Source organism: Sphaeramia orbicularis, chromosome 8 (assembly GCF_902148855.1).
Source record: "Sphaeramia orbicularis chromosome 8, fSphaOr1.1, whole genome shotgun sequence".
In the NCBI taxonomy this organism is placed as follows: domain Eukaryota; kingdom Metazoa; phylum Chordata; class Actinopteri; order Kurtiformes; family Apogonidae; genus Sphaeramia; species Sphaeramia orbicularis.
In genome coordinates, this window is record NC_043964.1 from 47,424,904 (window position 1) to 47,440,173 (window position 15,270).

At 47.7% G+C, this 15,270-nt stretch overlaps 1 protein-coding gene across 1 annotated transcript; it reads right to left on the reverse strand.

The window, feature by feature from the left end:
• LOC115424871 (basic salivary proline-rich protein 2-like) lies at window positions 1-1,652 on the reverse strand. The gene is made up of 3 exons (XM_030142266.1): window positions 1,366-1,652; window positions 483-1,032; window positions 1-198 (listed from the first exon to the last, which is right to left on the reverse strand). Exons 1-3 carry the CDS (start codon window positions 1,650-1,652, stop codon window positions 1-3), a joined length of 1,035 nt encoding a protein of 344 aa, XP_029998126.1.
• Between the last annotated feature and the right edge of the window lie 13,618 nt (window positions 1,653-15,270).

Genomic DNA, 15,270 nt, shown 5'->3' on the forward strand with positions numbered 1-15,270 from the left:
CTAGGGCGTGCAAGACTGGGGAGGTATGGAGAGAGGTGGGTCCCCACGCCTGTTTGGGGGACTTTGGGGCAGCTGGTCCCAGATCCATGCCCCCTCGACCACATAGGATGATTGAGTGTGTGAGTGGCCTTTGGGGTGGGTGGCAGCTTTCTGGCTGCAGTCAATGGGTGCCCGGAGTCTCTCCCTCCTTGGCGGCCCCTGCCGAGGGATGGGTACTGGGGAACGAGGGTGCCTAATGCCAACTGGCTCGTCTTCTGGGAGGAAACTTCCTCCCACTTATATTATCCCCCAACCCCTCGCCTCCCCACCCCCCTCACACAAGCATGTAGGGTCTTGGGGAGTGTGCACATCCCGAGGGGGTATGACAAGGGGGGGTCACTAAAACGGCCCCCTTCTGTGATACCCTGGGGCGGACAACTCCTCAATTTTAATTACACCCACCCACACCAAAACACAAAGAAACACTGACACCACACATTTACTTTTGGGGGACGGGCAGCGTGGCACCTGGTGGGTGGTGCCATTTGGGTGGGTGAGGCTGCCCATGTGTCATCGCCCTCAGCGGTGTGCAGTTTCTGCTCCTCAATTTTAAATGCTTGCATACACACTTCACACTTCAAAGCACTGATAGGTGGGGAGGAGAGGGTGGTGGTGGGGTCTTCCCACACCCGTGTTTCCTGGATGCCATCCGGGGTGGGGGGCCCTGGGGGGAGGGGGGAGGGGGGGGTTGGTCCATTGGCTTGTGTATGGCTGACTGCCTTGCTGGGGGGGGGTGCTGCCCTCTGATGAATGACGTGTGTGCATGGGAATTGTGGTCGGGGGGGTGCCTGGGTAGGCTGTCCTCTTGCCCACCACAGGATGTGTTGAGACCGGGAAAGATGTGTGTGTGCAGGCATTGGGGATGTGGCAGTTGCTGGTGGGGTTATGGGCCGCAGTGGGGTTCCTGGTGGCTGGTGTTGCCACTCTGGGCTCCAGTTGGTGCTGGGGCTGCATTCAGCTGCTGTGCCTTGGGGGGACTTGCGGTGGTGCTGCCTGGGGGGGTGGCAGCACTCCGGATGTGCATGCAGGTGTATGTATAGGTGGGTGTGGGGGGCTGTGTATGGGTGTAGGTACATGTGTGGGTGTGTTTGTACATGTAGGTGTGTGCATGTGGGTGTGCATGCGGGTAGGTGGGTGTATGGGCATGGGTGGAGGAGTTTGTGCATGTGGGTGAATGTGGGTTAGGTGGTGTGTGTCTGGGTGTAAGTGGGGGTGTGGGGGACTGGAGGGGGTGTGGGGTTTGGGGTTGGTGGGACGGGGGGCAGGAATGGGGGGGGGGGGGGCCTCTGGGCCCCTGGGGCACTTGGCTGTGGCTTCAGGGTGCACACTGGTCCCGGCATGCTGGGTGGGACCCCTGCCCAGGGGACGGGTTGCTTTTGGGCTCGTGGAGCTTGGGGACTGGCACCTTGCCTCCCTCTGGGTGGCTGGACCCCGCCGGGGGTTTGGCGACTGGCGTCCCTGGCCCACTGGGGCCTGTGCTTGGCTGCTTTGGAGCCTGTGGCTGGGGCCTCCCTTGACCATCTTTGGGGCGGGAGCACTGTTGCGTCTTGGGGGGCAGGCTGGATCCCCCTCTCTGTGGTGTCTGCTGGTTGGCCGGGCCTTGGGGCCCTCATTGTTCTCCTGGTCCTTGGAGGGGGTGCAGTTGCGGTTGCATGGCTGTGTTCTTCACTGAGTGCACCTCAGTCTCTTTGCCTTGTTCTCTTTGCTTTACTCTGATGCAGTCACTCTGTCACAGTAGATTAACGTGAACAACTGGTGTTGTGTGGATTTGTTACAGATATTATTTGGGCTGTCATAGTTTATGATATTCTGTTCATGCGTTCTTTTCTTATATTTATCATTTAATAGGTTTTATGTATTTTATTTTATTTTAGTGTAATTTTGTTTTGTTTGTTTGTTTGTTTGTTTGTTTTTTCTTTCTCTTCTGCCCAGTTTACTCAGTTCTGGTTGTAGTTATTGTTACAATTATAATTTTCATCATGGTTGTTATTGTTTGTATTGTTGGTATTTTCTTGTGATGATCTTCACCACCTACTTCTTTCTTGAACCCCCCCCCCCCCCCCCCCCCCATGTCAGGTCCAGCATCGAAATGTGGTTCAACAAAACTCATAATAAAGACTGTAGAATACCAAGGGGAAACTCATACTTTATGAAGTTTCTCTTGGCAAGGCAAATTTGTTCAGCACCAAAAGGCAGCCAGACTACCATTCTGCTGTTATGATGCTGGACAAGACAAGTAAAAAAAAAAAAAAAAAGTGCCATTATTGGAAATGCAAACAAGAAAGGTAGAATACATGTCTTGTCTTTCAATCTGATGATGATTAATAATAATGGCTCACCAACTTCCAAGTTTAAATCCTAAAAAGTATACAAGGATTTGGTTGAAGACCTATGGTGCTGCCTCCTCTGTGAGTTCTAGACAGTGCAGTGTGAACTCTCCTGCAGAAAGCAAATCTGTCTGGAATATACTGTAGTATGAGCAAAGGTTAGAAACCCAGTACTTGGTTGAGAGTGTAACGGGTACAACCGGAACCCAGAAGCAGACCGACACAAAGGTATGAGTTTGTAAACCTTTACTGAAGCTTTGTAGTAGCAACAGGAGTTCAATATAACAGTTACAGTTTTTAACACAGTTACAAACTCAGTCTCAGTAATCCGACAGGGGTAAGGCAAGGGGGGGCGTCAGGGACAGGCAGATAGTCCAGTAACCGGGGGGTCCGTAGAATCCAGTGGGGCTGAGACAGAAGGCAGGGTCTGAGGCGGAAACAGGTCGATACCAGGCGGCAGGCAGAGAGACGTGGTCAGGGACAAAGGGCAGGTCGAGCACCAGGGAAGCGGACAAAAAGGCAGAACCAGGCAGACGGGTCAGGCAGGGATCAAACGACGGGCAGCAGAGCAGGTCAGGGACAAACGAGATCAGACACAAGGAATCAGGTAGTTACAACGCTGGAAAGTTTCTCACAAGTAGAAGACAATCTGGCAGAGAACAAAGGAGAGAGAGGTGAATATAAACCCTCTACCTAATGAACCAGGTGTGCTCACAGGTGAGGGGAATCAACTGATGAGGAGGTGTGACAGAAAGAGCAATGAGGAGGTGTGGCTGAGAGTGAGACAGAGGAAAAAAGAGAAAGAAAGAGAAACAGCAGACAAAAAGACAGAGATGTTACAGAGAGAGTATATCACTGTTGATGTGTTGTAAATGCATATATTTTTGTTTATTGTTAACTGAATATTGTTGATTTGCAGCATATTGTTTTGTCGACTGATTTAAACATGTTCAAAACAAAGCATTCATTCAAAAAATAATGATATTCAATATTTGTAGTTGTTGTGTTCTGCAAAAGTTATTCTGCATGTTGTCTCCCCCTAGTGGTGAGGACGTCTTTATTACGTTAATTGAAGAGGACGTAATGTGCAGCGGTTTCATGATTTCTCTGCTTCTGTTCTTGATTCCGTTCCGTGTGCAGCATCTTCGGTATGTTTCTCATGATTACGAGTTTGATAAGACATTGAGTGATGTGCATTTTTGTTTTTATACAGAGGAGTGTGTACGGTTAAACGGGTTTTGGTCTGCTAGTGTTAGCTGCATTGAAATGTAGCCTTTGTTTAGCTGTTAGCTATTTAGAATGAGTAGTAAACTTACATGACACTGATGTAGGATGTATTTCTCCTTTTTTAGTTTTACCCTTTCTGACAATAAAACAACAGTCCGAACCTCTGAACCTACGTCTTGTTGATTGGGAAGGAGTTTAGCTGCCTGTCGAATCACACGCTGTGACAGAGGACAGAACAGTAAAACAAAGGCTACATGCAAGTGAGCAAAGGCAAAGATATTGACTGCTACTACGTCACGCTGCACTCTGAGCCCACGACTACCACAGCAGTGCAACGAAGCAGGTGAGATCGCTCCATGCATCATGGCGGAGAAACAGTCATCAGAATCTTTCAGAGCAAGATCTTATGCATCAGGATCATCAAAACAATCATGTGTGTTGTCCACTAGATCAGCTGCAGTCGTAGCTTGTGCTAAAGCTGAAGCAGCCAAAGTCCATGTCCAATTTGCTGAAAAAGAGATGGAAACGAAATTAGAAAAAGCATGTATAGAGGCATCTTTAGGCATACTTACTGTGCAGATAAAAGTCACTGCTGCTGAAGCTGAAGCAAATGCACTGGAGGCAGCTGCAGAACAAATTGATGATGATCACAAAGATCCAAGTATCCCAGTTAACACCCAAGACCCTCTACAACACACATGTGAATATGTTTCAAATCACTCTGTGACACCTGATTGCAGACTTAGGCCCATGCCAGTATTAGAATCAGTGTCTGACTACAATCTAAGGCTTCAAACCCCAGTGCCAGTAACAAGTGGTGGCCACACACAGAATCACACTCTCACTACCAACAATGTTAATGCTATTCCTCCCCACTCCAACTATGTGTCTCCACCCTTGCAAATTAACCAGCACAGTAGGTCTAGAAACAGCCTCAATGAACATGGCCGCCCCCTAGACAACCCCCCTGTTACTACACACTCACCCTCTCACCCTAACAACAGAGGAGTGGGAGATTTTGTCAGATACTTCGCTAGGAGAGAACTGGGGCCTCATGTATAAAGACTTGCGAGGATTTCATACTGAAACCTGGCATACACTCAAATCCAGAAAAGTCCATACGCACAAAAAAATCCAGATGTATAAAACTGAGCGTACGCCTGAATCCAAGTACACTTCCTTTATTCATCCCAATCAGCGAGGAATGGAGCGCATATGTGTGAGTACCTGACTCCTCCCTCTCCACGCCCACATTTAAATATGCAAATCAGCATAAACTGGGTCTGCAGGTGGGATTCCCTCTGGGATTCCCCTCTCTGCAGGATCAGATGATGACGTCAAGGTGGACACGAAGCGGAGGCCAAAACAGGCGGAAGGAGAAAAGAGACGAACTGAGACTGTTTGAGGAAAGAGTCGCCGATATAGTGACACTTTTCTTACAGGGCTGATCATCCCCAAGATAAATATATATTTAGTATTAGAGTAAGTCACACATTAGTTCATTCTGTGGGTCACACAATAGTCTGATCACAGCCAAACAAGATAAAGGTTCATGCGTAATCATGTCAGGATATCAAAGAGGAAATCAAAGACTTTGACTCATGTTTAATCACCCAAATTATTATTTTCCAACAATGAGACAGAAGACAGTCAGACCCAGTATCATCCTCCTGTCACAGAGGCTTCTGCTGACTCCCTGGCATTAGCTAGTCCACTGGTCCAACAGTCCGCTGCTGATGCCCATCTGACCGACATGGGTCTGTACTGACCCGAGTCACATTAGGACATCGAGAGGACAATTGGCGGAGTCAATGAGCGACTGGACCGACTAATAAATGTTCTCACAGACATTAACACTATATTTATCAACCAATGAATTTTGTGTCCTTGTCTCTTTATATGGTTGTTGCTGAATGTCCTCCCGGGCAGGATTGGCATTGATGGATACAGGGTTGGTCTGGTTCTGGTTGGTCTGGTTGGTCTGGTTGGTTCTGGTGGTGGATGTGCTGCTCTGACAGTAGGATGACATGCCGGTGTGTTCATTGTTCATCTGTGTGTCTCCGATGTGCCCATCAATCGGAGGAATGACCTTTTTCACATTATTAACAGTTTTTCAGTGTCACCTCTAAGTGTCGCCAAAGGTTTCAAAGCACTAGAAACGTGCGTACGCCAGCTATGGAGTTGGCGTGAAGGACCGCACATTTCCACGGTCATTTCACTCTTTATACATCTGAACGTGAGCGTGGAAAAGGGCGTACGCCAGGTTTTTGTGCTCACGCACGCTTTATACATGAGGCCCCTGGTCTCTACGGGTCTGACTGTATTTAGCGATAGGCCAGAAGATTTTCGAGCATGGCGCTCATCATTTGAGAATGCAGTGATGGACCTTGATATGTCTTCTACAGAGGAGACTGATCTCTTAGTAAAGTGGCTTGGGCCTAACTCTTCCGAACATGCTAAACACATCTGAGCAGTCAACATCACACAACCCACTAACGGATTAAGACTCATCTGGGAGCAGCTAGAGCAATGCTATGGGTCTGCTGAAATTACTGAAGATGCTTTATTCAAAAGACTAGATGCTTTTCCTAAAATCACCTGTAGAGACTACGGCAAACTCAGAGAGCTAGGCGACTTACTCACAGAGCTTCTATGTGCAAAATCTGGTGGAGATTTGCCTGGCCTAATGTTTTTAGACACAGCACGGGATGTGAACCCTGTCGTTCAGAAGCTTCCTCACAGTCTCCAGGAAAGATGGCTAAGTATTGGCTCTCAATACAAACAACAGAAAAGAGTTTCATTCCCCCCGTTTGCCTATTTTGTGGATTTTGTTTGTCGTGAAGCTCAGACAAGAAACGACCCAAGTTTTGACCTCAGTGTATCTGCTGCAGCAGCCATAAAACCAGACAGACGTGCATTCAAACAGAATAATCAACAAACAGCCGTCTCTGTGCATAAAACAGATCTGACTAAAACTGATTCTTTTCACACTACCTCACCTCAGGAAGGGCCAAACAATGAGAAATGGTGTCCCCTACACAAAAAGTCCCACCCCTTGACAAAGTGCCGTGCTTTCAGAGCAAAACCCCTGGAGGAACGCAAAGTCTTTATTAAAGAAAACGGTATCTGCTTCAAATGCTGTTTATCTTCAGCGCACTTGGCAAAGCAATGTGAGGCTGCTGTGCAATGCTCAGAGTGCAAAAGCAAAAGCCACAACTCAGCCCTTCATCCAGGCCCCGCTACACGGCCCTACGAACAGCCTGCTACAGATGACGGCGGGGAGAGAGAGCATCAACAGCCAGCATCGGTCTCATCCAGCTACACTAATGTTTGCGGTGAGGGTCAAGCGAGGGAAGTCCTGTTCAAAGATCTGCCTAGTGAAAGATTTTCCCAGCAGTCAGAGAGAGAAGGCAGTCAAAGCCTACACAATCCTCGATGACCAAAGCAATAGGTCACTTGCCCGCTCGGACTTCTTCAGTCTATTTAACATAAAGGGTCCAAGCTCACCTTACTCCTTGAATACATGGTCTGGGATGGTCTGTACATCTCGGAGAAGAGCCAGTGGATACCAGGTCGAATCTATAGATGGCAAGGTATGTCTGGATTTACCAGCTTTGATAGAGTGCGATGCTATTCCTAACAACCGCTCAGAAATATCAACTCCGGAAGCCGCTTCTCATCATGCACACCTTTGAGCCATCAGCCACCAGATCCCTGCACCGGACCCTCATGCTCCAATAATGCTCCTTTTCGGCTGAGACATCATAAGAGTCCACAAAGTTAGAGAGCAGATAAATGGCCCTCACGATTCCCCATACGCCCAACGTCTGGACTTAGGGTGGGTCATCATTGGGACTGTTTGCCTGGGAGGTCTGCACACTCCTACCACCGTGAATGCTCTTTACGCAAACACACTGGAGAGTGGATGCCCCAGCCTCTTCCAGCCCTGTCCTAACCGCTTCACAGTCAAAGAGGACTACAATGGCATGCAGCCTTCAGAGACCTTTGAGCCTCTAATATACAATACAGACGGCCTAGGACATTCTGTTTTCCAAAGAACACACAAGGACGAGTCAGTTGCTCCTTCGTTTGAAGACAAGGCTTTCTTGAGCCTCATGGATCAATAATTCTGTAAGGATGAATCTAACAGCTGGGTAGCACCTCTTCTGTTCAAAGCTCAAAGGCACCGCTTACCAAACAACTGGGCCCAAGCGCTGAATCGCCTCTTGTCACTCAAACGCAACCTAGAACGGAAACCAGAGATGAAGGACCATTTCCTGTCATTTATGGCTAAGATTTTTGAGAACGGTCATGCAGAGCTGGCACCAGCTCTTTCAAAGGAAGAAGAACGGTGGTATCTTCCTATCTTTGGCATGTATCATCCCAGGAAACCTGGACAGATTCGTGTTGTTTTCAACTCGAGTGCTCAGCATGATGCCATGTCCTTGAATAACGTCCTGATGACCGGGCCTGATCTCAACAACCTGCTGATGGGTGTCCTCATTCGATTTTGGAAAGAGCCTGTGGCTATCACAGCCGACATTCAGCAAATGTTCCACTGTTTTCTTGTGAAAACAGAGCACAGGAACTTCCTGCATTTTTTGTGGTTCAAAAACAATGATTTCAGCAGAGAAGTAACAGATTACAGAATGAGAGTGCACGTGTTTGGGAACAGCCCCTCACCTGCCATCACCATATACGGCCTCAGACAAGCTGCTCAAGAGGGTGAGTCTGAATGTGGCCCAGATGTCTGTCAATTTGTGCAGAGAGATTTCTATGTGGACGGTGGCTTAAAGTCACTACCTACCACAGACGCTGCAATTAGTCTACTCAAAGCCACTCAACACATGCTCGCACTCTCAAACCTCAGACTACACAAAATCGCTTCTAATAGCCCAGAGGTCATGAATGCCTTTCCCCCTGAAGACCATGCTGTTGGTCTCAAAGACCTAGACCTAGGTGTTGACGATCCACCTGTGCAGCGTAGCCTTGGCTTACAGTGGGACCTGAAGACAGACACCTTTATCTTCCAGGTTCCACATAAAAATAAACCTTTCACCTGCAGGGGCCTCCTGTCTACTGTAAACAGTCTTTACGACCTCCTAGGCTTTGCTGCACCAGTAATAATACAAGGCAAGGCGTTGATGCGGGGGCTCACAGCAAGCACCACAGATTGGAACACCCCTCTAGCACAGGAGAAAGCAGGAATATGGATCAGGTGGAGAGACTCTCTGAAAGATCTCAGTAGTGTCCAGATTCCCAGGATGTATACCCCCGTCTCTCCATTGAATGGTGTACGAAGAGTCCTCTACATTTTTTCAGACGCCTCTACTATGGCTATAGGGGCAGTAGCATACCTACAAGTTACAGACTGTAATGGAAAAAATCATACTGGGTTTGTGATGGGCAAGGCAAAACTGGCACCAAGACCTGAACATACAGTACCCAGGCTAGAGCTCTGTGCAGCTGTTCTCGCAGTTGAGCTTGCTGAACTCATTCAGTCATAAATTGACCTCCAGCTTCATGAGGCACTGTTTTATACAGACAGTAGAGTGGTCCTTGGCTATATCTATAACGAGACAAGAAGGTTCTACGTTTACGTTAATAACAGAGTTCAATGGATTCACAGGTCAACACAACCTAAGCAGTGGCGCTATGACCGCACTGACATTAACCCAACAGATCAAGCTACTAGAGCTATCCCTGCGTCTCACTTGAATGGTAGTGTATGGCTTACTGGGTCTAAGTTCTTATCCAATCCAGAAAGGAAATCCGACATGCCTGAAACAGACTGCTATGAGTTAGTTGACCCCTCCCTGGGTGCTGAAATACGTCCTCAAGTGTCAGCACTAAAGACCATCACCTCTGTGGGTAAGTTGAACAGTTGAAGAGGTTTGAACGGTTCTCATCCTGGAGGACTCTAACTCATGCCGTGGCCCAGCTTATTCATGTGGCACAGTCCTTTAAGAGCCCAAAGTCCAGAGGAACAAAATGCTGCTAAGGGTGGCATCTCTGTAGCAAAGCTTTGAGAGTTGAAAGACTTGAACTAGCTAAACGAGCCATATTATGCGCTGTGTAGCAGGAAGCATATGACCGAGACAGAAAACCTGACTAACGGAATGGAGGTTCCAAAAGACAGCCCTCTGAGGGCACTTGATCCTTTCATTGATGACAATGGCCTACTGAGGGTAGGGGGTCGTATCTCTGAGGCAAACTTACCTGCAGATGAAATGAATCCCTTCATCATTCCAGGCCACGCCCATGTCTCATCCCTGTTAATAAGCCATCACCATGAGCAGGTACAGCACCAAGGCTGCCTCTTCACTGAAGGAGCATTACGGATGGGAGGCTTATGGACAACTGGGGCAAAAAGGAAAATAAGCAGCTGCATCTACAAATGTGTCATCTGCCGCAAGTTGCGGGGCAACTTCCTAACTCAGAAAATGGCCAATTTGCCCAAAGACCGTCTCGCTATGCAACCACCTTTCTCTGAAGTAGGCCTTGATGTGTTTGGGTCCTGGTCCATACTCACACGTCGCACATGAAGTGGAAGCTCTGATAGCAAAAGATGTGCAGTAATGTTTTCCTGCATGAGCACGAAGGCTGTCCATATAGAAACAGTTGAAGCTCTTGACGATGAAGCTTCAAGCTTCATCAACGCCTTCAGAAGATTCACATCAATTAGGGGCCCCGTCAAAAAAATCAGATCAGATAGAGGCACCAATTTCATTGGGGCTTGCAAAGAACTGCAGATTCCTTCAAACATTGACTATGAGCAAGTTGACAGATACTAGGCAGAAAGGGGATGCAAGTGGACATTCAACCCACCCCACTCTTCTCATATGGGTGGGTGCTGGGAAAGGATGATAGGTCTGGCATGGAAAATTCTGGACTCAATGCTGTTGCAGACACATTTAAGGCTGACCCATGAGACCCTTACTACCCTCATGGCTGAAGTAGCAGCCATCATGAATGGACGCCCTCTGGCCTCTGTGTCAACTGACCCTTCAGACCCTGTCATACTTACCCCCTCAGCTCTCCTCACACAGAAGGTCAGAACTTTAACAGCACCAGCAGGTTCATTTGATGTGAAGGACCTGTACAAACGGCAGTGGCAAAGCCTTGCCAATGTGTTCTGGGATAACTGGAGGAAGCAGTATCTGTCTACCCTTCAAACATGCACCAAATGGCAAAGTAGCACATCAAATCTGGAGCTAGGCAATGTTGTGCTCCTCAAAGACTCTCAGGCCAAAAGAAACTGTTGGCCACTTGGACTGATAACTAAGGTTCACCCCAGCAAAGACGGGAAGGTGCGGTCTGTGGAAGTCAAGGTGATAAGAGAAGATGGGCCTAAACTATTCCTGAGGCCTGTTTCAGAACTTGTCTGTCTAGTGCTACCTGTGAACTCTGAATAAGTGAGAAACTTCTTTGCTAGATTAGCTTGTTTTGTGAGTTGTCCTACGCAACTGGTATTTAGAAATGCCAGACGGGGAGTGTTGTTTTCTGCAAAAGTTATTCTGCACGTTGTCTCCCCCTAGTGGTGAGAATGTCTTTATTACGTTAATTGAAGAGGACGTAATGTGCAGCTGTTTCATGATTTCTCTGCTTCTGTTCTTGATTCTGTTCCGTGTGCAGCATCTTCGGTATGTTTCTCATGATTACAAGTTTGATAAGACATTGAGTGATGTGCATTTTTGTTTTTATACAGAGGAGTGTGTACGGTTAAACGGGTTTTGGTCTGCTAGTGTTAGCTGCATTGAATTGTAGCCTTTGTTTAGCCGTTAGCTATTTAGAATGAGTAGTAAACTTACATGACACTGATGTAAGATGTATTTCTCCTTTTTTAGTTTTACCCTTTGTAATGATCACCTTTCTCTGTAATTTCTCTTTAAGAGCTCTTGGTTTCTATTATGACGCTACGCTAACGTGAGTACGTAACCTGGACAGTTCGAGGCCAGACCAGAGTTACTGTCGTTACCTTCTTTTGCGGCTGCTCATCAGTTTGGCCTCTTAATACATTTATTTCATGTTTTTTCTCAACCAAACTGTGCTTGTGCGACATGTGAAGAATGTCTGAGCTTCCCTGCAAACATTAAATGTGCAGTGTGACGGTGAAGAGCTGTTTCCAGTCTTATTTCTAACTTTTCTGACCCGTGGAGGCCTCCCTGGCCGCTACAAATGGCGCCCGAACCGTGTCTGTATTCCTGGCAACTCTGGATGAAAAAGTTTGTTCCGTGAGTTATCCTTCCTCTACCCTGTGTTGCTGCTTTTTTGTTGGACTTTGGATGTTTCGCCGGACTTCTGAGAGAGGGACGGACCGTTTGCCAGCCCAGCTACCCATCGGAGGTGCATCCTTTCACCTGCTACGGAGTGCCGAGGACGGTGTCAAGGTGCGACATAGCACGGAGCGACCGGAAGTCGACGCGTGTGCCGCCAAACAGCCCTTCACAATAAAGGAATCCAGCCGGAAGTAGCAGTCGAGGACGCCGTTCTGCATGGACTTTGATGCGTTTTTGGCAAGGAAAAGTGAAAGAGGTAAAAGAAGATTCTAATGACTAATGAAGGAGGAATAAAAACGTAAGACTGTGTAAAAAAAAAAAAAAAAAAAAAAAAGACTACTGTTTTGAATGTTTCGATGTTTGGGTAGCATGTTTCTTATGGAGTGTGGTATTTAAGCCTCTGATATTGCTACTATTATCAGTTTCTGTACCTATTTCATTGTTTTTTTAATTTTTTTATTTAGCTTGCAGTATATTCAGGGTTTAAAATGGCTAATCAAGACTCATATTTCATTGAAATGGAGGCTGGTAGTGCTTGTAGTGAGGCAGCAGGACCTAACAGTCTTGTTATAGACCACCTTGCTGAGCAGGTTGATCAACTGCGGGTTCAGGTAGCTACTTTACAGACAGGTTTAAACCAGTCACTTCAGATACAAAGTGCATTACTGCAGCGTTTTGAAAACAAGACACAACCAGTAACTTTAACCAACACTGCACCTTCTTTTCTTGCCTCCACCCCAACACCACAACTAGCTTTCCGCCAAAGTCAGTCTCACCAAATGTCACTGTACCCAAATGTCAGCACGTTCATTCATCATCCAAGGATGATGCCTGAGAAGTTTAATGCAGATGGCAGTGTTCAGCCCGATGACTGGCTCCAGTCTGTGTTTATTTACAAGACCGCAGGTGGACTATCTGATGACCAGCTTTTCCTAGAGCTGCCAAAACTGCTTGATAAGGAACCAAAAAAGTGGTTTTCAGCCATGCAGCCTCACTTGTCTTCTTGGGAACAGTTTACTGAACTGTTCCGCCTGGCTTTCTTGCCTGTTGACAATCAGGAAATGATCTGGCGTGGCATTTTGGATAGGGTCCAGGGTCAGGATGAGCCTCTTCCCACCTTTGTTACTCACTTGGTGGGTGAGTTTAAAAGACTGAAAAATCCACCTTCTGAAGCTGACCAGGTTGAGATAATACGCCGCCATGTGTCTGATCGTTATAAACTTGCACTTTATGGTTGTACCCTGACATCCGTTGCAGATCTCTTATTGAAAGCTCATGAGCTACACTCAGTATTAGGCCCAGTGTCCCCTGTAGGGCGGTTTTCTGCCCCACCTTTTCCCCCACACTGGCGCCAAAACCTTCGCTGTTTTAAATGTTCAGCCCCTGGTGTCACAACTAGAAACTGCCAGAACTGCGCAGAGAGACAATGCTACAGGGAGAAAGCTCAGGAGGGGCTTGATGCTGGTTTAGTGGATAGAGCCACAGAGACAGTTGAAAGGGGCATGAGACAAGATTCAGGGTCCCGCCCATGTACTTACCAAAGAAATAAACGTGATCTGAACAACCAGGCTAGCACAGCTGACAAGCATCCCCCTGACATTCCTCCAATGGTCAAGCTAATGCAACGCAGTCAGAGAAAACCAGTTACCTGTGAGGTGGTAGTCAGGGATGTTCATCTGGTGGCGGTTGTGGACACAGGAGCCTCCTTGTCAGCTGTTCACTCCTCTACTCTTCTTGACTGTGAAATTAGATGTAATGAAGTGATGCCATACAGCTTCAGTGACCTTGAGCTTGCTGACTCAACAAGCTGTACCCCAACGGGTACTGTTTCCCTTTCATTCCAGATGTTGGGGCAAACATTTACTCATCCATTTGCTGTGATTCCTAACCTCTCATGCCCGCTTCTGCTTGCTACTGACTTCATGATTCCCGCTGATGTTCACATTCACCCAGCTTCAAATGGAGTGTGGTTAGGAGGAAATTTTTCACCTACCCCTGATCTTTGCTGTGGTGTCGAAGAGGAACTAGAGGGTCACATCACATGCATGCGGATGAAAGACTCTATGATTGACTTTCGTTGAAAGGTGGACGACGCTGCCTTGTCAGACAATGAAAAGGATCACCTGGTGCAGGAGCTGGACAGCTTCTCTCACCTCTTCGATGGACGGCTGGGCCGGACATCTCTTGTGGAGCACAGTGTTGACACGGGGAGTGCTAAACCGGTCTGTCTACCCCCCTACCGTGCCTCTCCAAAGAAAAGAAAGATCATAGAGGAACAAATTGAGGAGATGTTGAAACGTGATATCATCGAACCAGCTTCAGGACCATGGGCATCACCGGTGGTGATTGTGGAGGCACCAGCTAAGGACCCGCGATTTTGTATTGACTTTCGCAAGGTCAATAAGGTCACTACCAAAGATTCTTACCCCCTCCCAAGGGTGGATGATTCACTGGACTTTCTGGCTCGTGGCAGGTATATTTCAACTCTGGACTTAGCACGGGGGTACTGGCAAGTCTCCATGGCTCCTGAGTCCCGCCCCAAGACAGCTTTTATTACCCATAAAGGCTTATATCAGTTCAAGGTCATGCCTTTTGGCCTTTCAAATGCACCGGCCACCTTTCAAAGACTCATGAATACAGTGCTGGCGGGCCTGATTTATGACTGTTGTGTTGTTTACCTGGACGTCATTGTTGTTGCCTCACCAACCTTTGAACAACATTTGAAAGACATCAGGAAGGTGCTCGCTTGCTTGTCAGATGCAGCACTCTCCCTCAAACTGGAAAAGTGCCACTTCTGTCAACCATCTCTGCGCTACCTGGGATACGTGGTTACTCCTGAGGGTCTGAGCCCAGATGAGAGCAAACTCACTGCCATTAAGAACTTCCCCCCGCCCTCTTCTGTCAAGCAGGTTAAGCAGTTCTTAGGGATGACAGGGTATTACAGACGTTTTGTGTCTGGATACTCTAAGATCGCAGAGCCCCTGATCTCTCTTACCAGAGAAGGTACCCCTTTTGTTTGGACTGACGACTGTCAAAAAGCTCTGGACCTCCTAAAGTCAAATATGTGCTCTGCCCCGATCTTGGTTCTCCCTGACTTTGAGAGAGAGTTTGCTGTCCACACTGATGCATGTGATATTGGCCTGGGAGCAGCATTAGTTCAGTGTGACAATGAAGGCAGGGAGAGAGCTGTCGCTTATGCGAGCCGCACTCTGCACAAGTCGGAGCGAACCTACTCAACATCTGAAAAGGAGTGCTTGGGAGTGATTTGGGCACTGGAACACTTCCGCCCTAACTTGGAAGGCTCTCACGTAAAGGTTGTTACTGACCACAACAGCTTGAGGTGGCTGATGTCACGTCCATCCCCTTCTGGCCGGCTGGCCCGTTGGTGTCTCAGGTTA

Bases quoted from the DNA above. Each gene is read 5' to 3' on its own strand.
- LOC115424871 (XM_030142266.1), bottom strand. From the start codon at position 1,652: ATGAGGGCCCCAAGGCCCGGCCAACCAGCAGACACCACAGAGAGGGGG. The intron at 1,033-1,365 runs GTGCACCCTGAA...CCACCCCCCCAG, and splicing joins CCCAGCATGCCGGGACCAGT to GCAGCACCACCGCAAGTCCC. The intron at 199-482 runs GTAAATGTGTGG...ATCCCTCGGCAG, and splicing joins ACGCTGCCCGTCCCCCAAAA to GGGCCGCCAAGGAGGGAGAG.